At 34.5% G+C, this 27,435-nt stretch overlaps 1 protein-coding gene across 2 annotated transcripts in view; it reads left to right on the top strand.

The window, feature by feature from the left end:
• The window catches only part of LOC123524076 (tetratricopeptide repeat protein 39B-like), a 58,137-nt gene that overhangs the window by 17,077 nt on the left and 13,625 nt on the right, over positions 1–27,435 (top strand). Inside the window, exons 1-9 of one of the 2 annotated variants that reach the window (XM_053539250.1) lie at positions 7,945–8,589; positions 10,964–11,068; positions 12,174–12,249; positions 14,190–14,322; positions 18,514–18,646; positions 22,322–22,421; positions 23,540–23,605; positions 23,956–24,067; positions 25,359–25,426. In XM_053539250.1, coding sequence (XP_053395225.1) covers positions 8,543–8,589; positions 10,964–11,068; positions 12,174–12,249; positions 14,190–14,322; positions 18,514–18,646; positions 22,322–22,421; positions 23,540–23,605; positions 23,956–24,067; positions 25,359–25,426 — 840 coding nt within the window. In that variant the 5' untranslated portion in view covers positions 7,945–8,542. Of the gene's footprint in view, positions 1–7,944; positions 8,590–10,963; positions 11,069–12,173; positions 12,250–14,189; positions 14,323–18,513; positions 18,647–22,321; positions 22,422–23,539; positions 23,606–23,955; positions 24,068–25,358; positions 25,427–27,435 lie in introns of those variants that run through there. The other variant, XM_053539249.1, reaches the window with a different exon arrangement.

Genomic DNA, 27,435 nt, shown 5'->3' with positions numbered 1-27,435 from the left:
ACTTTCCTCATGAAGTGGGACCTGCCAAAAAGCCTTTCCCAAATCTAGTGATGTAAAATATTGGGCATTCGACTCCCCTATTGCATCTAAAATATCTGTGAGCCTAGGTATTGGGAAGTCTTGTTGCTTGCAAATTTTGTTCAACCTACGGTAATCGACCGCGAACCTGTACTCGTCTGAGTTGGCTTTACGGACGAGAACCACAGGTGAATGCCAGTTAGAATTGCTTTCCTCTATATGACCTGTTTTTAGCATTTCGTCAGTAAGCTCTTTAGTTTTGCGCCTCATTTGTGGTGATTGTTTGTAAAAAGGCAGTTTCACTGGTCGGGCATCTCCTGTATCTACCTTATGTGTAACTAAATGCGTCCTACCTAGATCATGTAAACCCTCAGAGAAGATATCAGAGTTTTCATTTAACAATTTTAACAATCTCTCTTTTTCATCAGGTGTCAGATCGGAATCATCTAAATTAAAAGACCACTTTTTTGTTTTAGGCCTATCTGAATCTGTTTTACTTTGGTCTTCAGTTAGAGGTTCTGAAAGTGCAAATATGTGGTTGTGGCTAATTTCAGAAGCTATTGCCAAAATCCTGTTTTCCTTTTAAAGTAACATCATTTCAGTTGGGTTAATCAGTCGAAAAAATGCCCTTCCATTTTTAACCTTTACTAAGCACTTAGCACCCATAACATTTTGATTTACTAGACTAGCTACAGGCTCTAACAGGACCTGTTCACCTGAATTTACTCTTGCAATCTTAACTTGAATGTCTGTTTCAGAATTTGCAGGTAAAATAACAGATTTCATAGTCCTAGCATATCCTGTGTTAGTACTAAGGTTACAAACAATGATGTCCCTGTTATTGTCATCCTGAAGATGTAGTTGTTTTGTCTATAATCTATATTTGCACTGTAATCTTCAAGAAAATTATTTCCTAAAATCACTGAGTGATGTAGATCCTTTATGATATAAAAACGATAAGGAATTATTAAACCCTTAAACTTTACGTCTAAATGAACTAATCCATCAACTACATGGTATGTACCGCCTACACCTTTAATATGTTTTAGGGAGCAATTTTCAATAGTTGGTGCATTTTTGGGGAAAGCGTTATCAAAAAAGGTTTTGCCAATACATGAAATTGCTGCACCAGTATCTATTAAAGCACTTGTTTTCCTTCCATTAATAGACACGTTTACTGTATTTTTGGTCATGTATGCAGTAAAATTAGCATTGATTTCCTCACAGTTTTCAATATCATTAGACTTTGAAGCACTACTTTTTTCACCTTTTTGTTGAGCAAACCTAACTTGCTTACATTTATTGTCATTATGAACATTCTTTGAAATTTAGTGTTAAGGATACCTTTAGTCCTATCTCTGTGCCCATCTACATGATCGATTTTCTCGGTCTTGCAGACAGGCGCGAGTCCTATTGCCTGCGCCCAAAAGAACGGTCCCTCCTACCCGAAGAACGACCCCTTCTCGAGTAGGAAGAATCCCTTCTAGCATTTGATTGACCATTTTTTGGAGTAGGACAGACATTTGAAAGATGGCCACGGCCTTGACAATTATAACAAATCGTATTTTGCATTTGCATTGCCCTACAATGAGAAATAGAAGAGCACCTACTTTTACAACGTGAACAAGTGTCCTCTGCTCGCCTGTCATCATAGTGTTGTCTGTTCTGGTACTTGGGTTGTGGAGGCTGATGTTGGTTGGTCTCCATGGCGACTGTAAGTTTTGCTACGTTTGCAGTAAGAGTCTCCAGGGAGTTTTCCAGTTTGGAATTGGTGGTTATGACATTTACTTCTGGCTGTCTGAGTTGGCCCATTCTCGACACAAGTTTTCGCACATCATCCAGGTTGGCCGGAGCATGCGTTGAAATGGCTGCTCCGAGGGAACGTTCCATCCCATTCAATGCTATTTGAACCTGCACATTAGCTGGTACTCTTCCCTGAATACACTGAGCTTCAAGTCTATTTAAAAATGCATCCACTGACTCTAAAGTCCCTTGTTTTGTGTTATACACATTTAAGTCTATTGGCTGACTCCTCTTATATTTGTTTGTCAATAAAGTCTTTAGCTGATTAAGAGTGGTTGGCAAAGTTTCTAAATTCTCAAACCATATGCGAGCATTTCCATCAAGGTGAAGGGCTAAAGTGCCTAGAGTACGTTCATCAGTTATTCCAGAATATGAAAGATACTGGTCAAATCGTTTTAAATACGCGACAATGTCTTGGGAGCCGTCTCCGACGAAACTCTCAAGTCTGAAGTGTCCCACAGACATACCTGTTGGTGTGGTCACAGGAACGGTTGGCTGCTGATTTTGCTCGACAGGTGGTGTCGGATGCTGATTTTGTTCTGTAACTGGTGCTTCTGCCTGCTGCTGGTCCTCTTGTGAGCTGTCTCCACCTCTACGCAGATTATAGTTTGATGGTCTTGAAGTCAACACCATTTCATCACGCTTGGCTTAAGTGAAAGGTTCAGGATCTTTCGGTACCCACCACGTGTTCCGCCGAGAACTTTACCCTCGGAACTTTTGTAGAATGGGGAATCTAGAAAATATATAGAAGAAAGATCAATCCTCTTTTCCAGCAAGTTTTATTTTATTATTTTCCTTCATAAGAAAGTTGGCAGAATGATCTCCTACATATTAAAATATATGTATGTCTGATAATAAACATAAACATATTTTGAATATACATATAATCCAACAGAAATTACTACTGATTTCTAGAATTAAATTTGCATGATATTTGCATAAGCAAAGTCACTAAGGTTACCCTTGTTATTTCATGATCTAATTATAAATAGGCAAAATATAAAATGAGACGGATAATTAAGACTTTAGTTAACAAATGTTTGAACTGTAATTTTGTACCAAATCATTCACTTAACAATATTACCTTATAGATAATGAAATATTGTCAAAATTCAAGATATAAAGTTCTTTCAGGAACTTTCAAGTTAACATACCATTATTACATAAATCTCAAGAAATCATAAAATGATATCTAGAAAAATATATATTCACTATCCATGAAATGACATATTAACCAAATTCAGATATTTAAAGTTCAATCAGGAACTTTAAATTTATGTACAAACAACTTATTTACACCTATTGCTTCTAACAAAAATGGTCAGAGCAATGTCAGATAACAACTTAATTTAATTTTCATTCTGACTTCTAATTTTAATTATTTTTCAAATATCAAAAACTCAAAGAGATACATAAGAACTCACTTACCTAAGAAAATATATAGAAGAAAGATCAATCCTCTTTTCCAGCAAGTTTTATTTTATTATTTTCCTTCATAAGAAAGTTGGCAGAATGATGTCTGCCTGCTGGAAAAGGGATCTTTTGAGGGTTCCTCTCGTTGGCCATTGGTCCTCGGATCTTGACCAATCCAAACGCAAAATTTCACATAATTTACATAAGGCGGAGATGTTAAATCTTTAGTTAAGTAGTAGAAAAAACTGTGAAAATCTTTAAGATGTTGTACATGTCAAGCCAGACAAACTATCACCTATGTTTTTAGAACAATACAGCTTAACATTTGCTAAAACAGCAAACATTTGATCACTTCCTTTGAAAGTAAGGGAAGTGTTAAGTGGCTTCATACCTAGCTACAGATGTCAGGATATTGAGACTTCTTAGTGTGATTACAAAAATTTAGCAAAGTAGTGCTTTTCTAAAAGATTACATTCCTGACTGTGGGAATATTAAGAAATATTAAAAATGTAAAATATTTGTGGCCAGAAAGTAATATAGATCAAAGTTCAGAAACAAAGTATTTTACTAATAATAAATGAAAAATAAAATATAAGAAATTTACACAAAAATCACAGCATAACACCAGTGTTCAAAGAATTCATTTCCTACATTAATGTTGTAGCCAGCCTATCCTATATTTTAAAGGTCAAGTTATTGTAACTTCAATCAAACCAAATTTCTAAAGTCCAACAGCAAATATTTGTATTTAATTTCCGTTTTACATGCATCGTTTAGTTTTCAATTATATTCTCTAATTATTTTGTCTAAAATATATTTTATTGTGCTTTTAATAATTATGATACATAATGCAAAGCATTTTAGATCATTTTACTTTTTGACTTATAACGATGTATAAATCATTTAGGATAACCTGTCAGTTTTACTTTTTGACTATAACGATGTATAAATCATTTAGGTTTACCTGTCAGTTTAACTTTTTGACTACAATGATGTATAAATCATTTAGGATAACCTGTCAGTTTTACTTTTTGACTATAATGATGCATAAATCATTTAGGATTACCTGTCAGTTTAACTTTTTGACTATAATGATGTATAAATCATTTAGGATAATCTGTCAGTTTTACTTTTTGACTGTAGCAAAGTACAAATCATTTAGGATAACCTGTCAGTTTTACTTTTTGACTATAATGATGTAGAAGTCATTTAGGATAACCTTCCTTTTTTCAATTCAAGATTTAAGTCATAACAAGGATCACTACAAATATTTCCTTTCACTCATCTTCTGTGACAACATCTGAATTTGTATATATTTTGTTTAAAAATAGAACACTACTGATCGTTCATTTGCAAACTGCTAAAAAATGAAAATGCCATACTACTGTGCAGTACTTGCAAGCTGGTTAGACAGATTGTCAACAAATGTTCTTAGATGGTTGACTTTTAGGTCCCTGAATGTCCCATAATTTGTATAATTTTGCTATATCTCATACAAATTGGATTTACAAGTACTATGTGTCTACATTGATGTGAATCTGTATAGACACATGTCTCCAGGTTAAGGGTTTAGACACTCACAGTATAATTATTGTATGTTAAATACATGGGAAAGATTGCTACTGCATTGGTCACGCTGTGAAATTTTTATATAGAACGATTAGTTTAATTTATTTCATAATTGTATGTTACTAAATTGAGAAATACTGACTAAATTCTATAATTTAGGGATGATGCTGTCTGTTTTATGGATGTTTTTGTCTCTTTTATAGATGTTGCTAGCTATGTGTTGTATGGATGCTGCTGTTTGTTTTTGGATGTTTCTGTGTTTCTATCTGTTTTATGGGGGTGTTACTACCTGTTTCATGGATGTTTCTATCTGTTTTGTTGATGTTTCTATCTGTTTTGTTGATGCTTCTATCTGTTTTGTTGATGTTTCTATCTGTTTCATGGTTGTTTCTATCTGTTTTGTTGATGTTTCTATCTGTTTTGTTGATGTTTCTATCTGTTTCATGGACGTTTCTTTCTGCTTTATTAATGTTTCTATCTGTTTTATGGATGTTTATATCTGTTTCATGGTTGTTTCATCTGTTTTATTGATGTTTCTATCTATTTTAATCATGTTTCTACCTGTTTCATGGATTTTCTATCTGTTTTATGGATAATGATAGATGCTATTTTATGGATGATGTTTCTATGTGTTTTATGGATGTTGCTAAAGCTGTCCATCAGGCTTTTCTGTTTATCAGGCTTCTACAAGGAAAAAAGGCCAACGTTATAAGGCTTGAGTTCAGAGTCCATCCTTTCTAGAAAGAGAATGCAACTTTGCCATTTGCCACTCCAGGATAACCATTCAGAATGTTACTGGAGTTTTCAGTTGATAGGAGCTTTAAAACTGTATGCCTAAATTAACATATAACCAAATGCCGACATTTTCTTGGCTGTTTCAGATTTGAAATTGACCAATGGTAAATTCTTGTCTCAAAATATTGTTTTATAACATTGGACCCATGCTTTCTTGTATACAAGGATATTCTGAGATCACTTTGTCTGAGTGTGAATGAAAAGCAGTAATCCAATTTGTTGCTAAGGACACCCTTAACCTTTAGCCTGCTGGCGGCAAGTGATTCTGCCTTTGCTACCAGTGCAGACCAAGATCAGCCTGCACATCCGTGCAGTCTGATCATGGTCTACACTGTTCGCTATTCAGTCAGTAAATTTTCAGTAAACACCCCTTCAAATGATAAATGGTACTGCACAAATTGAATGATGGACCAGCCTATTATAGAAATTTAGCAGGCTAAAGGTTAATCATATTCACCTCCTAAATGACGGAATGCTGGAATACTCATTGTAGCCAGTTTCTAAGCGTTAATGCTATATCTCTAATTCAGCATATGCATCATTAAGCCCTGTATTGAAAGGATGGAGGCATATTGGGAGCAGTCCTTCAGAATTATTCTATAAATAACTCTGAAGAAAAGGCTGATCATAAATCATGTATGGAATAATATTCAAAATATAATAAGCTCGAAAGTCTGTATTCAGAAAACTGTCGGAAAACGATAAAAATTTAGGAAAAAAAAGATTAAATCCGCTAATGAATTCATGTGAGGAATATTGCATATTTTTTGTTTACCAAGTAAGAAATTAAGTCAGTTAAAGGAGACTTCCGTCCTGTAGATAGTTTTTTGTCCTTTCAGAGATTTTCTGTAAACTCCAGAGGGAATTAATGTCATTTTCCATTTTGCATATCTTGCATATTATATTGTTAGTGTCTGTTGGAAGATTTTTTGTGGTTAATTATCTGGTATCCACACAAAAATGGTTTGGGGGTGGAAATCTAGATGAAACGCTGATAATATGAGAAGTTGATGCCAAAGAAGACTGGGAATACAGACAAACTTGTATAAATAGACCACCTCTGACTACAGCACTACATTTAGATCAGGGCCTGTATTCTTCAACATTTTAAATCTGGCCCTTATTAAGACCTTAAAATGCTAAAATTACTTTTTGCCATTTATTTGTAAATCTTGTTTAAATTTCATTGAAATTTGGCATAAATATGGCATATACTACAATAAAAAGTTGTGCAATGTTTCAGAAGTATAGATTTATTACAAAGGAAGTTATGGCACTTTGAATTCTTAAAAGTTTTAAGTCTAAGCCTTAATTTCAGACTTAAAATGGTGATGAGAATGTGCCCTGCATCAGTCCTTAACCTTAACCCTCCTGTTGGCAAGTGTTTTGCCTTTGCGACCAGTGCAGACCAAGATCAGCCTGCACATTCGTGCAGTCTGAGCATGGTCTGCACTGTTCGCTATTCACTGTATTCAGTCAGTAAATTTTCAGTGAATACCCCTTTGAATAATAAGTGGTGCTGCCCAAATTGAATGATGATCTAGTCCATTTTTGAAAATTTTTTAGACCACATTTTTATGAATCCCAAAGGGTGGTCATTATAGACAGGTTTGATTGTAATTCCTCAATATGTTCAACTGTAAACACCGTTGCACGGGAATATCTAACGCATTAATTGGATTGATGTCTATATTTAGAAGTCCCAGGCGAGGGCCTAAGCATTATTCTGTTTCACGTTTTCACGTCTTTTTTGGCGCTGAAATCATTTCATTGATTGGAAATGTTACTGGAAGGATATAAAGAGATTATCGGGAAAAGAGATCCACATAAATGATTCGAACGATTGGAATAATTGATCAGATGAGATGATTATAGGAGAATTTTATTTGTATAGTGTTCTGTGATTAAGAGATGGAGTCAATAAAACATTATTTTACCATACATTTTCACATCCTTAAGTATTACATGTACAGGATTTCTTATAATATTATATTAATCACTGGTCCATACTTCATGTTATTGACCAGTCTACATTGTTCAACACTAAATTTTGTGGGGAGAAGTGAAAACTTGAAGAAAATAATAATTATGAACTTCAATCTGTTCTTTCATGTCATGTGAAAAAATTACTGACTGGCTTAAATTCTAAAATTTAAATGAAATGGGAAATTTCTTTGATTGTTTCTCTTTGGATCTGATTTAATTTGCAGATTGGCACTAATATGAAATCCACAGATTAAATTAGTTCCCACAAATATTATGGATTTCACAGTATATTCTTCTTATTTCTAATGCAAATTTTCTTTTAGTTGCCGGTCTTTTATTTTGTCTTCAGATTATCAGATATATCATTGACGTCAAAATTGATGGAAGAAGGAAATATTTTAAGGATGATCTGTTTAAAGATTACTTACACCAGGAAAAAGACATCTTTACTGAATTAATTGCTCTTAAGCCTTGTATAACATTTGAATATTAAGAAGCCAAATCTGTGCCGTTAAGCCTCCCCTTAGCGCCAGTAAATTACGGTATTGATTTGGCACGAGACAAACTTCGTTATCCATCATTTTTTTATCAAAAATCTTATGTAACTGCCTTCTGACAATTGTTTGAAACTGAAATCCTTGGGATAATAGAAAATATTGGTAGTACCGGTAAATAGAACTCACTTTGCATGTAACATACTGTTACAAGGAATTTAATATTTGATACTGTCATTTGATGAAATGTTGTAGGAGCAGATGTTACATTGCACAGATATTATTGATGTAAATGAAAGAATAATTGTGAGGAATACTAAATGTGTTGTTTGAGGCCTTTTTTGTTAAGTGTGAATCATCAGTGGAAAATTTATTTCTGCGTGAAATAATTTCATGTTTATTTGGAATAGTTATGAATTGTGTTTACTGTAGAATTTGATGGGTTGCTTATACAAAGAGTAACCATGGCAACATGTATGGATGATTCGTCTCCAGGGCAAGGAGTTGCAAGGTTAATTAAGTATTTTTTATCCATAAATTTATGCATCAGCATCGTTCACTTTTTTCCATCACTTGACATGTCTAAACATTCATCTGTGCATTATTTGTATGCCATTTCCGGATATATCAGAGCTTGCAAACCAGAGCAATCAAATTTTCATTCATTACCTGAAGCTATTCTTGTTTATGACACCTGTAATTAAATCAGGTAAAAGATTGTTTGGCATGATATCCTGTAGTCCTGTCTGTTGTTTGGTACCTGCCAGAGATGAGTGCACAGCTGTATGTTCTCTTCAGGAAAACTTGAAAGATGGTTTAGTATGTCATCTTAAATCTGAGCACATGTTGCTTTTACTTGAAAGATAGTTCATTATGACTGTCATCTAAAATCTGAGCACATGTTGCATTTACTTGAAAGATAGTTCATTATGACTGTCATCTAAAATCTGAGCACATGTTGCTTTTACTTGAAAGATAGTTCATTATGACTGTCATCTAAAATCTGAGCACATGTTGCTTTTACTTGAAAGATAGTTCATTATGACTGTCATCTAAAATCTGAGCACATGTTGCATTTACTTGAAAGATAGTTCATTATGACTGTCATCTAAAATCTGAGCACATGTTGCATTTACTTGAAAGATAGTTTATTATGTCTGTCATCTAAAATCTGAGCACATGTTGCATTTACTTGAAAGATAGTTCATTATGACTGTCATCTAAAATCTGAGCACATGTTGCATTTACTTGAAAGATAGTTTATTATGACTGTCATCTAAAATCTGAGCACATGTTGCATTTACTTGAAAGATAGTTTATTATGTCATCGAAAATCTGAGCAAATGTTGCTTTTACTTGAAAGATGGTTTATTATGTCATCTAAAATCTGAGCAAATATTGCTTTTACTTGAAAGATGGTTTATTATGTCATTTAAAATCTGAGCAAGTGTTGCTTTTACTTGAAAGATAATTTATTGTGTCATCTAAAATCTGAGGAAATGTTGCTTTAATACTTGAAAGATAATTTATTATGTCATCAAAAATCTGAGCACATGTTGCTTTTACTTGAAAGATAATTTATTATGTCATCTAAAATCTGAACAAATGTTTTGCTTGTACTTGAAAGATAATTTATTATGTCATCTAAAATCTGAACAAATGTTGCTTTTACTTGAAAGATAGTTTATTATGTCATCTAAAATCTGAACAAATTTTGGTTTTACTTGAAAGATAATTTATTATGTCATCTAAAATCTGAACAAATAGTTGCTTTTACTTAAAAAATAATTCATTATGTCATCTAAAATCTGAACAGATGTATTGCTTTTACTTTAAAGATAATTAATCATGTCATCTAAAATCTGAACACATGTTACTTTTTTCCACAGCTATGGCTTGTTTTTTATGCCCCCGAAAAGAGGCATATAGTTTTTGAACCGTCTGTCGGTCTGTCAGTCTGTCAGTCTGTCCGCAATTTTCGTGTCCGGTCCATATCTTTGTCATCGATGGATGGATTTTCAAATAACTTGGCATGAAAGTGAACCACAGTAAGACGACATGTCGCGCGCAAGACCCAGGTCCGTAGCTCAAAGGTCAAGGTCACACTTAGACGTTAAAGGTCATTTTTCATGATAGTGCATTCGTGTCCAGTCCATATCTTTGTCATCCATGGATGGATTTTCAAATAACCTGGCATGAATGTGTACCACAGTAAGACAACGTGTCGCGCGCAAGACCCAGGTCCGTAGCTCAAAGGTCAAGGTCACACTTAGACGTTAAAGGTCATTTTTCATGATAGTGCATTCGTGTCTGGTCCATATCTTTGTCATCCATGGATGGATTTTCAAATAACTTGGCATGAATGTGTACCACAGTAAGACGACGTGTCATGCGCAAGACACAGGTCCGTAGCTCAAAGGTCAAGGTCACACTTAGACGTTAAAGGTCATATTTCATGATAGTGCATTGATGGGCGTGTCCGGTCCATATCTTTGTCATTCATGCATGGATTTTAAAATTATTGGGCATGAATGTGTACCACAGTAAAACGACGTGTCACGCACAAGACCCAGGTCCGTAGGTCAAAGGTCCTAAACTCTAACATCAGCCATAACTATTCATTCAAAGTGCCATCAGGGGCATGTGTCATCCTATGGAGACAGCTCTTGTTTTTTTCATTTTAAGCGTCTCTGTATGTACAGTACTTAGTAATTGTTACTGATTCCTTTTTTTGGCTCATATGTGGTCACTTTAGGTTCCAGTTTGCCTGTCATCAGTCATTATTATTAGCAACAGAAGCATGATTGTGTATATATTAATTCTTGTAACAAGGGACACTGTAGTAGTTGTAAATATTATAATTAATTATGATTTTTGTATTTCAGCTCAAAACCAGAAGATCTCAATTCATGTATACAAGACTGTCATGTGGCCCTTAAGTTGTTCCTCAATAACCGTTTTACAGAAGCCAAGAACAGAATGGAACCATGGTGAGTAAAGATGCTAACTAAATGTCTTACACTTCAATATAAAAGCATAAAATTTATTCATTAACCCTTAGCCTGCTGGCGGCGATTGGTTTTGCCTTTGCGACCAGTGCTGACCAAGATCAGCCTGCACATTTGTGCAGGCTGATCATGGTCTGCACTGTTCGCTATTCAGTTAGTAAAATTTTAGTGAACACCCCTTCGAATACTAAATGGTATTGCCCAACCTGAATGATGGAACAGTCCATTTTAGAAATTTAGCAGGCTAAGGGTTAAAGCAAAATGAAGTGATCGTATATATGAGATATTTTCTGCTTTTCTTGCTCAAAAGCCCTTTCATTTGAATGATGTAATAACATAATTACTATATTAGATTTAGTTACTGAGCTTATGTCTCAGTCAGTGATTAATTACTCTTCTAGGGTCTATATTCATCATTGTTTAGAAGTCTGAAATTAAGACTTTAAAATGTTAAATTTTCATTTTGCACTGGCACTGTCAAACATGCATAGATCGCAAAGAAACATGGCTGGAATCTCCTTTCTGTAGATAATGATGGCTCAGCAAAATTTCAGCAGTATAAATGTGCTACAGACAAAGTTATTGGAAATTGCATACGTGTATTTATCGTTCTTAGGTCAAAGTTTCAGACCTTAAAAATAGATGAAAATGAACCCTGCATAACTTTTTCTGTAACATATCTATTTATTTTTGTGGATACGTGATGCTTTGTGTGTATCAGACATGATGGAATAATGTTTTTTGTTCTCATGTATATATGGCCACTACTATGTACAAAACACGATACATTTATTGTAGAAAAAAGTATATTAGAGCTGATGGAAAAAACACAAGTAAGGTGTGCACTTTTCTACTATTTGATAAGCCTGGACCAAATAGGGTATATCAGATTTGTGGCTAGCATCCAGATAGTCATATGCCTTGAAAACTTAAACTTTCAATATTACTCCAAAAGCTTGAAATATTATTTTGAGTTCAGTTTTCGTGATGGCCCAGTAGGCACTTTGAACTATCTACTAGCATGCTATAACCTTGTGGCTGAGACAGGTTTACTAAAAATACGGTACAATATACTTTATCGTTACAGTATTGACTGGAGTATGTACCATGCCCTGGGATACGGGACCATCATGTATATACAGGCTGTGATGACATTTGATATGGTATGTTTATTTCCTACCTATACAAAGACATTATGAAACATCTTGTATCATTATTGACACTGTTTTCTGTACACATATTACCCAAGTACCGGTAGTACTTTTTTGTACTGCTTTTGCTTTCTGGGATTTTCATTGCAATTACAAACAAGTTAATACAACACTTGCAGATATTTGCAAACATGGGCATGAATGTCAATTGCGAATTCATATAAACTGTACTAGCTGCATTATACCCAGAAATACTACCAGCTACGAAGAGCGAATTCCTGATAAGTCATATGAGCCGTGTCATGAGAAAACCAACATAGTGGCTTTGCGACCAGCATGGATCAAGACCAGTCTGCGCATCCGCGCAGTCTGGTCAGGATCCATGCTGTTCGCTTTCAAAACCTATTGGAATTAGAGAAACTGTTAGCAAACAGCATGGATCCTGACCAGACTGCGCGGATGCGCAGGCTGGTCTGGATCCATGCTGGTCGCAAAGCCACTATGTTGGTTTTCTCATGGCGCGACTCAATTATATAGTGTTTATTAGATGTGAAATTAATCCAGTTACAATGTATTTTGTATTTATAATATAGTTACAATGTCTTTTGTATTTATAATATATTACTATTTTGTTTGATACATCAAAAAGAGTTTTGAATTTAATTCTGAAATTGGAATGTAATCAAAACAAATGGCTTATAATATATATTTATTTGTCACAAATATAAAACAGTATTTCATAAGAATTTAGTGCAAATTAGAATTTCATGTTGTTTATTTAGCTTCAAAAGGCATATACTATGGACTCTTTGTTAAATTGTTTACAAATTTGTATAGCCAATCTGTGACTATTTTCTTTTGATTCGGTGTCCTTTAAAATTCTTCATGGATTTTACATATGTTTATTGGTAAACAGGTCTGTGGAAACAGAAAATTTCATTACCGTGTCATTATTAGCTCATCTGTCTTTTTTGAAAAAAAAAGATGAGTTGTCATCACTTGATTGGCGTTGGCCTTGCCTGTTTAGGTCAGCTTTTCTCATAAACTGTCAAAGCTATTGCCTTAAAACTTGCAACACTTGTTCACCATCAATAGCTGATGCTGTACAGCAAGAAACATAACTCCATCATGCTTTTTGCAAGAATTATGGCCCCTTTTGGACTTAGAAAATATCAGATTCCTTGGTTAAGTTTTATGTTTAGGTCAACTTTTCTCCTAAACTATCAAAGCTATTGCTTTAAAACTTGCAACACCGGTTCACTATCAAAAGCTGACTTGGTACAGCAAGAAACATAACTCCATCCTGCTTTTTTGCAAGAATTATGGCCCTTTTTGGACTTTGAAAATCACATTTCTTGGTTAAGTTTTGTGTTTAGGTTAGCTTTTCTCCTAAACTATCAAAGCTATTGCTTTAAAACTTACAACACTTGTTCACCATCAAAAGCTGACTTGGTACAGCAAGAAACATAACTCCATCCTGCTTTTTTGCAAGAATTATGGCCCTTTTTGGACTTTGAAAATAAGATTTCTTGGTTAAGTTTTGTGTTTAGGTTAGCTTTTCTCCTAAACTATCAAAGCTATTGCTTTAAAACTTACAACAGTTGTTCACCATCAAAAGCTGACTCTGTTCAGCAGGAAAAATAACTCCATCCTGCTGTTTTACTATTGGCATATACTATGGGCTCTTTCATTAAATTGTTTACAAATTTGTATGGCCAATCTATGACTGTTTTGTTTTGATTTTGTGACCTTTAAAGTTTTTTTTAGAGATTTTACATTATATTCATTTGGTTCATTGGTAAGCAGGATTGTGGAAACAGAAAATTTCCTGACTGAGTCATTGTTGAAATTGATACCACACTACCTATTTGATAGAACAGAATGTAAAAATATGCCTGTATGGTGAGTGTAGTAAGACTTATACACATTAATAGTTTTATGATATATTTCAGAATGATATAGAAGCAGCAATACAGGCTATAAAGAAATCCTTGGTTGTTTGTAACAAACAGAGAAGGAAGATCTCAATGTTTGGTTCTTTCAGTAGAGAGGCTAGCAAGGGCAACTATACAGAACTCACTGATGGTATAAACTTACTGCTTTACTTAATCCTGTCAGCTAGGTTTTCTTGAGTCATTTAAGGACGTGAAAGAATTTTCAAAATGGCTTAGAAACGAAAAAGTTATGAACATTTCAATTTTTGATCAAAATGGCCGCCATTTTATTTCCATGGCAACATTGAAACAAAATGATTTAATTCATTTTTAGATATTTATTTGAATTGTACTTCCTTAAATCATTAGTTAAGGTAGCTGACTTCAAATCACTTATCCATCACTTCTGTGGGTTCAAAATTATGCTTGGTATGTACAAATACTTCATATGACGAAGCCTCAAAAATAAATAAATAAATAAATAAAATAAAATGACAAAAAAACAACCATTTAAGAATGTTTTTTTTCTCTCTTGTTAACATGTATCACATGTAAAGCATTAAATTCTTGTTTGTAAGCATGATGTTGGGGCTACTGCCGCCCCAACAGCCCTTTTTATCATTCAAAACATGAGTTGTGCCCATTGCAGTATAATGTACTACCTCTGTGGTCAACACAGTACTTTTACTAAGATGGGGTGGAGCCCAGGCCATTTTATTTAGGTAAAAAAAAAATGCTCGGTGTAAAAAAAATACTTGAAATCAATTTTAATGGAAAATTAATTGATTTGACAGAAAGTTTCTAAGAAGCCTATAAGTAGCCTTTACTGGGAAAGGAAAAAAAAAACCTACAACACCGCTAAAGACCTCTCAAGACCAATAATCTATATATCGAGGAAATAAATTGTAGTTTTCTGGCATGCCTTACACTTCAGAGGTTGCTCTGTATTTGGTATTTAGCCGAAGTTACATGTCATCTTTTATATCCTTTTCAAATATTTATGTAGTTGCAAGGGATTGCCGAACTGGAACTTGTCCAAGGACTCTCTTTCTCAAAGAAAATACTGTGAAATCATTTAATTTCGTCGGCACGAAATTTCGTGGTTTTGACCAATTTAAACGGCTGTTTCGTGGGGACGTAAATTCGTGGATTTTCAATTTTTGAAAAAAAAAAAAAAAATCAAAAAGAAATCATAATTTCCACAGGAATAGATACTATACTAATACTACTGTCCTTACATGTGAAACCTACATGTGTCAAACAGCGCTACCATGGTTACCGAATTTGCAATTGACGCCGCGGGAGATTAGCGAGTGATCATGTGCCAATTAAGGACTGCGTTACTGTAAATCCGGTATTATTCGCAGTGTTTTAATTTTCGCTATTTTTCGCGAATGGGGTACATCGCGAAATCATGAATCCGCGTAAATATCCTTCCATAACATACAGACATATCCGAAAATATGTCCAAAATACGGTCAAATTCAGCAATGAATACTAGCAGCCTATACATCGATGTTTATTGAATGAATTTCAATTCATTTCACATTTCAATACATTATAAATAGTTCATGTAGAATATACTGCTTGAGGTTACATTTACCTGCAGCTGGCAGTTTTTAACGGAGAGCATCTTCTGGATGCACTTCGTATGTGTCAAACAGGTAGAGCGCGTGTTGTACGAGGAGAAGATTTATATCATCCCTTATCTTCTAAATAAACCTGATTTTTTTACACATTTTGTTAAGACAACAATAGGGATAAACGGACAATTTATCACACCATTGTATTATATACTTGTACGTTGATTATTTATGAAATGGTTGTAACAAACATTTTATTGGCTATTAAGTGTAATAAGAATGATCGCCAGTAACTTGAATAAAGGATTTAAATGCTCAATGTTCTCAGTCTGTATGAATAAAGTAACCGATTGCTAAAATGAAATAAACGTTACGGACCATGTGTTTGACGAGTCTTTAGCCTGCATAAATTTGGTTCCGGAACTGAAATTTTGCTAACATGAGATAAGAACCTTCGCGAATTTAAATTTCTGACCCTTCCATCGCGAATTCATAAATCCGCGAAATAATTCAGGATGCCGGAATTCGCGAAATAAAGATCACGCTAATATAAAGTGATTTACAGTATCTATAATGATACAAACCCTAATTTGTAAAACTTTTTAGAACTGTGAAATATTCAATGAGAAAAGTCGGCGCCAATTAAAAAATGTCAAAACCGTAGCACCTTGCACAATTAGCATTCATAATCGAAACAAATATAAAGTTGATCATTTGATCGTGTTTTAAACAAGAACTACTTATTTTACCACAAATTAAAACATGCTATTAAAGATTTAAATAATGTAGTGCTAATATAACCATAAAAATTCTTACATAAACTATTATAAACTAGTCCGACTTTTTTTTTTTTGGTAAAAGGAATGCGCGTCTGCATCTAAAAATTACAAGCTGTTAAACTTGTGCATGTGTTATTTCCTGCCGAGAAACGTGTAATCTGAATTAGGTATAAATGCATCGGATATATGTTTTACAATTAATACGTAATATTTAATAGTTCCAAAGTCGTAGTATTTTAGTACATGTCATTAAAATAAAGGTTAGTGTATAAACATTGCATAGCGGGGCCGTAAAAATCATATAATAGCCGTATTATAGCGTAGTTGGCACGTGACGCTACGTCAAACTTCTTTATTTAATATCTACTTTCACTTTGGCAAACGTGTCATAAACAAACCAAGGGTACATTTCTAAATGAAATAGTCGGTTTTGTTTCCACGCATACTTGTGTTTATCGTTGATGGAGATTCAATAAACTACACGAAAGCTGCAGATTAGTACTGCCGCATGCATAAAACTACGGATCAGATCGAACGGCTACTGTATGGTGTCAATTTTGGCGGCTCTGCGTACAATTAAAATTATCGTGGGCATAATTTTTTTGTTGGGACTTAAATTCGTGGTTGAGCTCAACCACGAAATCCACGAAAATTAATCCCCCACGAATAATAATGATTTCACAGTAATTGAGCAATTACATGTTTAATTATTTGTCAAATGTCAAAGCAGTCAGCTTTAATATAAACTTATTTTGGGTTGAAATCCCAAAACTAATGTAATTGGGAAGCTAGGCTTCAGTATCAATTTCTGTTTTAATATTTCAAAAGATTGTTTAATACCCAGTATGATATTAGCATGCCAGTCTTTGTGCTTACAGACATACGATGATATTACAGAGAGATTATTCTCAAGATAAAAAAAATCACAGAAAAATCTGATACTAATTATGTAATTATTTTGTTTTGACATCGAAAAAATTAGTTTGCTAGACACCTTGTTTTTAGCTGAGATTATTTCCATTTATTTTCTTTCTAAGGAAATCCATGCAGAGCTTTGTTATGCTGACATATTTGTTTCAGAGTAAATCTAGTTGTTGTACATGTGTTCTAACATTGTTATTAAATCTATGCAGAGCTGTCTTATGTTGACATGTACTTGCTTCAGAGGAAATCCATGCAGAGCTGTGTTATGCTGACATGGGTCTTGCTTCAGAGGAAATCCATGCAGAGCTGTGTTATGCTGACATGGGTCTTGCTTCAGAGGAAATCCATGCAGAGCTGTGTTATGCTGACACAGGTCTTGCTTCAGAGGAAATCCATGCAGAGCTGTGTTACGCTGACATGGTTCTTGCTTCAGAGGAAATCCATGCAGAGCTGTGTTATGCTGACATGGTTCTTGCTTCAGAGGAAATCCATGCAGAGCTGTGTTATGCTGACATGGTTCTTGCTTCAGAGGAAATCCATGCAGAACTGTGTTATGCTGACATGGTTCTTGCTTCAGAGGAAATCCATGCAGAGCTGTGTTATGCTGACATGGGTCTTCTTCAGAGGAAATCCATGCAGAGCTGTGTTATGCTGACATGGGTCTTGCTTCAGAGAAAATCCATGCAGAGCTGTGTTATGCAAAGATTTTTTTTGTTAAAAGAGGAAATCCATGCATAAAGGTGTTATGCTCACATTGTTTTGTTTTTTTTCAAAGGAAATCCATGCAGAACCGTACTATGCTGAAATCTTTTTGCTTCAAAGGAAATCCATGCAGAACCTCTGTTATGCTAAAATTGCTTTTTGTTTAGAAGGGAAATCTGTGCAGAACTTCCTTATGCCAGAATTATGTCTCCCACAACACAGTGGTGTGGGAGACATATTGATTAACTCGGTCTTTGTGTCCATGTGTGTGTCTGTCTGTCTGTCACAAATCTTGTCCGTGCAAACAAAATCAGTGCAAACTTTGTAATGCCAACATTGTTGTGTTTTTTTCAGAGGAAATCCATGCAGAACTGTGTTATGCAGAGTGCTTGTTGATCAGGGCTCTGCTTACATTTATCCAAGATGAGAACCTCATCAGTTTTGTTAAAGGTGGTCTCAAAATACGAGAATGTTACAAGGTCTACAAGTAAGTGTGATTTTGTTAATAAAGAACTTGACATGGTTTTAGAAATTTATTTTATGTAGTACAATAAATTAGTACTACACAAAAAAAAAGTTAAACTTAAGAAGAAGTTTTCAACATGTCATGTAGCATACATGCCATATTTTCAGACGGTCAATAAGGGAGATTTGCCTTAACAGGGCTTTTTTTAAGGGAGATTTGGGTAAAACAGGGAGACTTCTATTCGCTCATTTTTATGCGCTAAATAGCCGTTTTCATGAAAATATCAAATTTTCTATATTGATTTGATGAATGGAGCCAACAGTTGTGTACAGAATGCATGATTATGACTTACAGCACTTTAATTAATCCAAGGAAATTCAGAATTCCATGAAAGATTGAACCAGGAATTTTGTTTTTGCTTTATGTGTCGATGCTTCTGCATCTGGAGTAAGTGATCTTTTTGACATGTTTAAGCATACAATACTCAGAAGATTGCGGAGATATCATGTCAAAACAGTCTTTTAAGGGCAGTCATTTCTTTCCAGAAATGAAGTTGTTAAAACAAAAATGAAAGTCGTTCTATTGCTGGAATGTCCATATTTAAATTAAAACTACATGTATTTAAACTGGGAATTCTTCTCCCGTTAATTATTGCAACATGACAATATCACAAAGGAATGGCAGTCAGTTCTTTGGGCAATATGAATTGCAATTTATTTCATAAAATTCACTTATCTGAATTCATGTTTGTCCGAAATTCTGTGTAGTCTGACATTAACTCGCCAATTTTTGTTAAATCATGGTTGATTTTTTGCATGTTGTGCAAGTATTTAAATTGAGAAGCATGAACTCAGTGTTAGCACTAATCTGTCTCATCTTCTGATGGCTCGATAAATATTGAGGTCAGCGAAAACGAAAGTACACTTTGGCAGGTGGCAGTAAAATGACGTATTTTTAAGACTGGTTTACATAATATTATTGTTTTGAAAACTATGGATCAGCGACTTTGATGTTATTGAATAAGTCTAAAATCTCGAATGCACAGGTTTACAATTGCCTACGGGTAAGATTAAATGGTTAATTGTTTGCAGATGGTGATAGCAGGTGGAAAGATAATTAATGCCTCAGGTGTGTATCTCTCGATAAACAAGCAAGGGATTATAGACAACTATCAAAATTATGTTTGAAGAGTATTTCCGGGCTACTCGATATTGAATTTCAAGTATTTTCTAAAGGTCTACATTGGGTCTGAGAATCGTTTTTCGACAGAGGACTTTTTTTCTGAATTTATTTTTTAGCTCACCTGTCACAAAGTGACAAGGTGAGCTTTTGTGATCGCGCGGTGTCCGTCGTCCGTCCGTGCGTCCGTAAACTTTTGCTTGTGACCACTCTAGAGGTCACATTTTTCATGGGATCTTTATGAAAGTTGGTCAGAATGTTCATCTTGATGATATCTAGGTCAAGTTCGAAACTGGGTCACGTGCCATCGAAAACTAGGCCAGTAGGTCTAAAAATAGAAAAACCTTGTGACCTCTCTAGAGGCCATATATTTCAAAAGATCTTCATGAAAATTGGTCAGAATGTTCACCTTGATGATATTTAGGTCAAGTTCGAAACTGGGTCACGAGGGTTCAAAAACTAGGTCAGTAGGTCTAAAAATAGAAAAACCTTGTGACCTCTCTAGAGGCCATATTTTTCATGAGATCTTCATGAATATTGGTCAGAATGTTTACCTTGATGATATCTAGGTCAAGTTCGAAACTGGGTCAAGTAGGGTCAAAAACTAGGTCATTAGGTCTAAAAATTGAAAAACATTGTGACCTCTGTAGAGGACATATTTCTCAATGGATCTTCATGAAAATTGGTCAGAATGTTCACCTTGATGCTATCTAGGTCAAGTTCGAAACTGGGTCACGTGGGGTTAAAAACTAGGTCAGTAGATCTAAAAATAGAAAAACCTTGTGACCTCTCTAGAGGCCATATTTTTCATTAGATCTTCATGAATATTAGTCAGAATGTTCACCTTGATGATATCTAGGTCAAGTTTGAAACTGGGTCATGTGGGGTCAAAAACTAGGTCATTAGGTCAAAAAATAGAAAAACCTTGTGACCTCTCTAGAGGCCATATTTCTCAATGGATCTTCATGAAAATTGGTCAGAATGTTCACCTTGATGATATCTAGGTCAAGTTCGAAACTGGGTCACGTGCGGTCAAAAACTAGGTCAGTAGGTCTAAAAATAGGAAAACCTTGTGACCTCTCTAGAGGCCATATTTTTCAATGGATCTTCATGAAAATTGGTCAGAGTGTTTACCTTGAAGATATCAAGGTCAAGTTCGAAACTGGGTCACGTGGGGTTAAAAACTAGGTCAGTAGATCTAAAGATAGAAAAACCTTGTGACCTCTCTAGAGGCCATATTTTTCATGAGATCTTCATGAATATTGGTCAGAATGTTCACCTTGATGATATCTAAGTCAAGTTCGAAACTGGGTCACGTGGGGTCAAAAACTAGGTCAGTAGGTCTAAAAATAGAAAAAACCTTGTGACCTCTCTAGAGGCCATATTTCTCAACAGATCTTCATGAAAATTGGTGAGAATTTTCAGCTTGATGATATCTAGGTCAGGTTCGTAACTGGGTCATGTGCGGTCAAAAACTAGGTCAGTAGGTCGAAAAATAGAAAAACCTTGTGACCTCTCTAGAGGCCATATTTTTCACGAGATCTTCATGAAAATTGGTGAGAATGTTCACCTTGATGATATCTAGGTCAAGTTTAAAAGTAGTTCACGCGCCTTCAAAAACTAGGTCATTAGGTCAAATAATAGAAAAACCTTGTGACCTCTCTAGAGGCCATATTTTTCAATGGATCTTCATGAAAATTGGTCAGAATTTTTTATCTTGATGATATCTAGGTCACATGTGCTCAAAAACTAGGTCACTATGTCAAATAATAGAAATAACGACGTCATACTCAGTTCAACACTGGGTCATGTGGGGATAGGTGAGCGATTCAGGACCATCATGGTCCTCTTGTTTACGGAAGGTTTTCATGTCCCGGCGGGAGACCGGGAGATATATTGAAAATACGGGAGAAAACGTCTCCCGGCGGGAGATATGGCATGTATGATGTAGAAATTGCAGTTTTCTGATTTTTGACACTTCATATGCCAGTACTATTTATAGTGAAATGCTGCACATATTTACAGTATAAAGTTCTATTTTCAATTCATTGTTTTTTTTAAATCTTTATTATTTTCCAAAGGCAATAATGTAACATGAAGTATTCAAGTATACAGGTTACTTGGTAACTGGCAAGCCATTCTCCTTCAAAAGATTTTATGCAAATAGTATATAGATAGAGGAGTGCCTCTGTGGGATAACTAGTGATAGAGCTTTGTGACTTCTATGGTTCCAGGTCAGCCTGGACATCCATTCAGTTTGTTCACTGATCTGGATCCTTGCTGATTGCTAAGCCCAGTCATAGGTTTTCGCACAGCAGCACTCGTCTATAAATTTTAGGACATGGTTATGTTAACTTGCCAGTGAACTTGAAAAAAAAAATGCATTAAACAAATCCAAGTTTTGTGTACCTTTTTATCACATTTGAGTCAGATTTTTCTTATTATAAAAGTTCAAGTGTGTTATATATTGCTTGCCTCTTAACCTTGGTTCAGACTGATTGTTTTGTAATTTTTCAGAGATTGTGCCAAACTTTTAGCCAACAGAAAATTTGAATCAGAGAATCAAAAGACACATTTTGAGAGTGGAGTGAAGATGGGTGTTGGCTCATTCAATCTTGTAAGCTTTAATTTGTTTCGTTAGATTTCTTTTTTAAATTCAATTAAGATCTGTATAATAGAATTAGTTCCATTTTGTCTCTTTTACCAGTGTGTATAATATTATATATATATATATGTAGTAATAAATAATTAATTTTTATGGGGGACTAATTTTCATAGATTTTATGGTGTCAGTCCATGAAATTAAATCCCAATGGAAAAGTATAATTCCCTGTTCATTTTGTCCTCAAAAGTTTAAATCTATGGATTCATATCCCTAAGAGATAGCCATACTGGTCAAAACCAAGAAATGAACTGCCCACAAAATTTAATGATTTGACAGTATAGGATATTAGACACCACCTGTATATGGAGTACCTATAATATCTTTGTGAACAATATCAAACGGCATCAGCATTGTATTTACAAGGGCCCCATGCTGCCAGGTAGTTCATTGACTTAAGTCACTTTGCCCCTGCAGCTGTAGGTTTGAGGTCTGCTTGGGTTAGCATGCGAGGATGCCATCCATTGGTAGTCCTTTACAAGTGCTTGCCTGTGCCTGAAACATTACCCTTAGGTGCACTTAGTGTCTCTACCACCATAAAAATGGGAAAGTTGCCATATGACCCGAATTGTTTCAATGCGACTTTATACAAACAAGTAAATTCTGTCATGTGGGGATGTTACATTAATGAGAATTATAGAAATATCAATGAGTTGGATACAGCTACATTAAAGAATGATTATCATTACAATGATAGATGTTTTGTTGAAAATTTATTTAATTTGACAATGGGAAAAGGCTGGTAAGAATTTTTATGCCCCCGGCACCTACTGATGTGGGAGGCATATAGTGATCGTCCAGTCCGTCCGTTCGTCCGTCCGTATGAGGTTAACCAAATGGGACCGTTTCGTCTAGCATCAATACCCCTTACTAGAATGACTTGATACTAATGCAGATGTAACCTGTGACCATTCCTCATCTTCAGACATCACCTGACCTCAGTTTGACCTTGTCCTTGAACTTAACCTCATTTTGGACTTAGGTTGCTTTGTATCAACAAGGATGCCACCGGGGCATCAAGCGTTTCTTGTTTTTTTCTGTGATTACTATAAGATAATGATTGTGTTTTTCAGATGATATCATTATTACCTGGCAAGATATTAAAGTTGTTAGAGTTTGTTGGATTCTCAGGGAATAAGGTATGATTTTCATAAATGTTTGTAGGCTACAGTTATTTCCAGTTCAAAAATTAATAAAAGTGTTGTCATTTTCATTTGGGTATGAAATACTCGGACACCTTTAAAGTGTGTTTGGAGACTGTTGACCAATGTATTTCATGTTCAGATGAAAACTACTGAAATCTCAAATCACATTTTATATTTACAACTTTATTTTCTCTCTCATGTAAATGGTATTAATTGATTGAATGATGCAATCATTTGAATTTTATTCATCCAATATGCTGTCTAGAATCATCGATTTTATGATACTAAGAACTTGTCTTGATTAATGTTGAATTTGAATTTTCATATCTTAATTGATATTTCAGCAACTGGGTTTACGTGAGTTGGAGCATGGTAGTGTTCAGTTCTTCAGTCTTCGAGGACCTCTGTGTTCAATTATACTTATAGCATATCATACAGTTGTTAGTTATGTTTTAGGTAAGTATTACTTATGGTAAACTTACTTTCTCTAAACAAGTTAAATTCCTGCCTTGCTCTTCTTGTAAATTAAAACGAAATACTACTTCTTTGAGTGTCAGTGACTCAAGTACCCGTGCTGCATGAGCTGTTAATGTGCTTCCTAGCTGTTTTTATGTCCCCACATTTATGTAGGGTGGGCACATAGCATTGCTGCTGTCCATACGTACATCCCAAAATATGTGACCAACTCCTCCCACACTATTAGCCAGATTTGCTTCAAACTTTCACAGATGAACAAACTTGATGTGCAGATGACCATAAAGGAAGGAACTTTGCTGTGACTATTTTTACCACAGTTATTGCACTTTGATAGTTTTGCTATATAGAATATTGAGAAAAATCTTATGTGTCCAACTCCTCAAATACTATTGAAAGAATATGCTTGAAAGTTTCACAGATAAAGGACCTTGATGTGAAGATGACCATAAAAAATAGGCCATAGTGCAGAAATTTGGTGTGTTCAACTCCTCATACACTTTTTGAAGGAATGGATTCACACTGCGGGGAATCACATGATCAAAATAATCTCTAAACCAAAATAAATTTATGAATAATGTCGGATAATATTGAAGAATCTTTTGCTGTAAATCTAAAATATAGCCTATCATATGGCAACATACATGTATCCTAAAACTACATAGATTTCCATCACAATCACCTTCTGATTATCTGGAACACTTCAAGAAACTGATACTTCTTATTTTCCTTAGTGTTTGTAATTACCGGATATCTATTATTATTGTCAACTCCATGATAATTTAACAATTTTCATTAGTCATATGATAGGCTATGTTTAAATTTCATATCTTATCATGACAGGAAATTTATTCATGTTCTTTAAAATATAACTTTGGTTTAGAGATTATTTTGATCATGTGACTCCCCACAGTGATTCAGAGTTGCTCAGATGCACAACTGTATCTGAATATGACCATAAATGATAGTGCAGTATGTGGGGGCATCCGTGTCATATGGACACAATTTTAGTCTTTATTTGGATTGCTTTAAACCCTTGATAATTTGAGAAGTTTTCTCCTCATGGAACGTAGAAAGATTGGATTTTTACAGTAGTTTATATCAGTATTTTGTCAGTGATAAATTTAGGTAATATATCCAGCACTGAAGTATGTTAAGATATATTTTGTATCTATTAAATAGTTCAAAAAGAAATGCTTACTTACTCTTAGCTTACAAAAGATAAAGAATTATTCATTGTGCACTAATTAAAGATTTTTCTTTTGTTTTCAAGGTTTAGCAGATGGAGATATAGAAATGGCTGATAAATTGTTACAGCCTTGTTTAGAACATTATCCAAAGGTAAATAGATCTGAGTTTTTAGTTATTGGACAGCTTGGCCATACTTAGTCTAGTGAAATTTCATGTATGCTAAAACTTACAAGGCTTGCATATATTGAATTCTTTTTTGGGGTAGTAAAGCATTTTTAGCTCATCTGATTTTTTGGAAAAAAATGATGAGTTATTGTCATCACTTGAGCGGTTGTCGGCGACGGCGTCGGCGTTGCCTGGTTAAGTTTTATGTTTAGGTCAGCTTTTCTCCTAAACTATCAAAGCTATTGCTTTGAAACTTGGAATACTTGTTCACCATCATAAGCTGACCCTGTATAGCAAGAAACACAACTCCATCTTGCTTTTTGCAAGATTTATGGCCCCTTTTGTACTTAGAAAATATCAGATTTCTTGGTTAAGTTTTATGTTTAGGTCAACTTTTCTCCTAAACTATCAAAGCTTTTGCTTTGAAACTTGGAATACTTGTTCACCATCATAAGCAGACCCTGTACATCAAGAAACATAACTCCATCTTGCTTTTTGCAAGAATTATTGCCCCTTTTGGACTTACAAAATCAGTTTTCTTGGTTAAGTTTTATGTTTAGGTCAGCTTTTATCCTAAACTATCAAAGCTATTCCTTTAAAACTTGCAACACATGTTCACCATCATAAGCTGACCCTGTACAGCAAGAAACATAACTCCATCCTGCTTTTTGCAAGATTTATGGCCCCTTTTGGACTTAGAAAATATCAGATTTCTTGGTTAAGTTTTATGTTTAGGTCAACTTTTTCTCTTAAACTATTAAAGCTATTGCTTTAAAACTTGCAACTCTTGTTCACCATCATAAGCTGACCCTGTACAGCAAGCAACATTACTCCATCCTGCTTTTTGCAATAATTATTGCCCCTTTTGGACTTAGAAAAATCATTTTCTTGGTTGATTATTATGTTTAAGTCAACTTTTCTCATAAACTATCAAAGCTATTGCTTTAAAACTTGCAACAGTTTTTCACTATCATAAGTGGACACTGTGCATCAAGAAACATAACTCTATCCTGCTTTTTGCAAGAGTGATGGCCCTTTTTAGACTTAGAAAATCATGGGTAGGACAATATTTCTATTATACAAAAAAAATCAGATGAGCGTCAGCACCCGCAAGGCGGTGCTCTTGTTAGTTTACAACATAACTGTCTTTTGTAAAAAGACAACTGTGCTATTTCATCCTAATTTATTTGTTTCATGTACCTTATTTTGGATATTTTGGACTTAGGTAATAACTGGCCTAAATCGTCAATTAATAGAATGGCACAAATTTAGCCATGGTATAACTAGATTATTACTCACAAGATTGGTAACACTTTTCTCTAACTCAGGGTTGAAATTGATATCATATATTTGTCCTTCATTTGCCAAATTATGGCAGTTTCAATTTGGTCTCAGCCTATGTGAGTGCAATAACCCTTTTTTTTTGCAATATATGGTAAATGGCTGAACCAATATAAAACCACCCTGTTTTAGGGTAAATTGTCAAAAAAACCTCCTGTTAAGTATTTTGTCCTTGTTTTAAAGATATCCAATGTACATCTTTAAAATGTTTTATTTTTACATTATAACTTTAAATATAGAATAAAATTATCAAGTGAATTTAACCTTACCAGATACACTAACTGTGTTTATAGAGCTACATGTATGTTCACAATTAAATAGCATGTATAACAGTCATTTCTTAAAAAACTTCCAGGTCTTTTACTTGTAGTAGACATTTTTACTGTGCTTAGTGATACATGTATTAGGTGTGTACTGTTTTAAACCTAACACACAGTACTGTTTACACACACAAACATGTTAATTTTGTGTCTACATAGATACTGTAAAGTAATTACTCATTTTCTGCAAATATGAATTTGGGTCTAATACAGCTGTAAGGGGATAGTGATTTTTTTTTTACAGTGGTCAGATATTTTCATTTTAATACTAAAGGTATATGATCCCAGAATAAAGAAAGGAATTATGTATAGAAATAGCAGGACCTGAAGATA

Source organism: Mercenaria mercenaria, chromosome 3 (genome assembly GCF_021730395.1).
Source record: "Mercenaria mercenaria strain notata chromosome 3, MADL_Memer_1, whole genome shotgun sequence".
Taxonomy (NCBI): Eukaryota; Metazoa; Mollusca; class Bivalvia; order Venerida; family Veneridae; genus Mercenaria; species Mercenaria mercenaria.
Note: the sequence above shows the minus strand (reverse complement) of the source record. Positions and strands in the feature narration are given on the sequence as shown.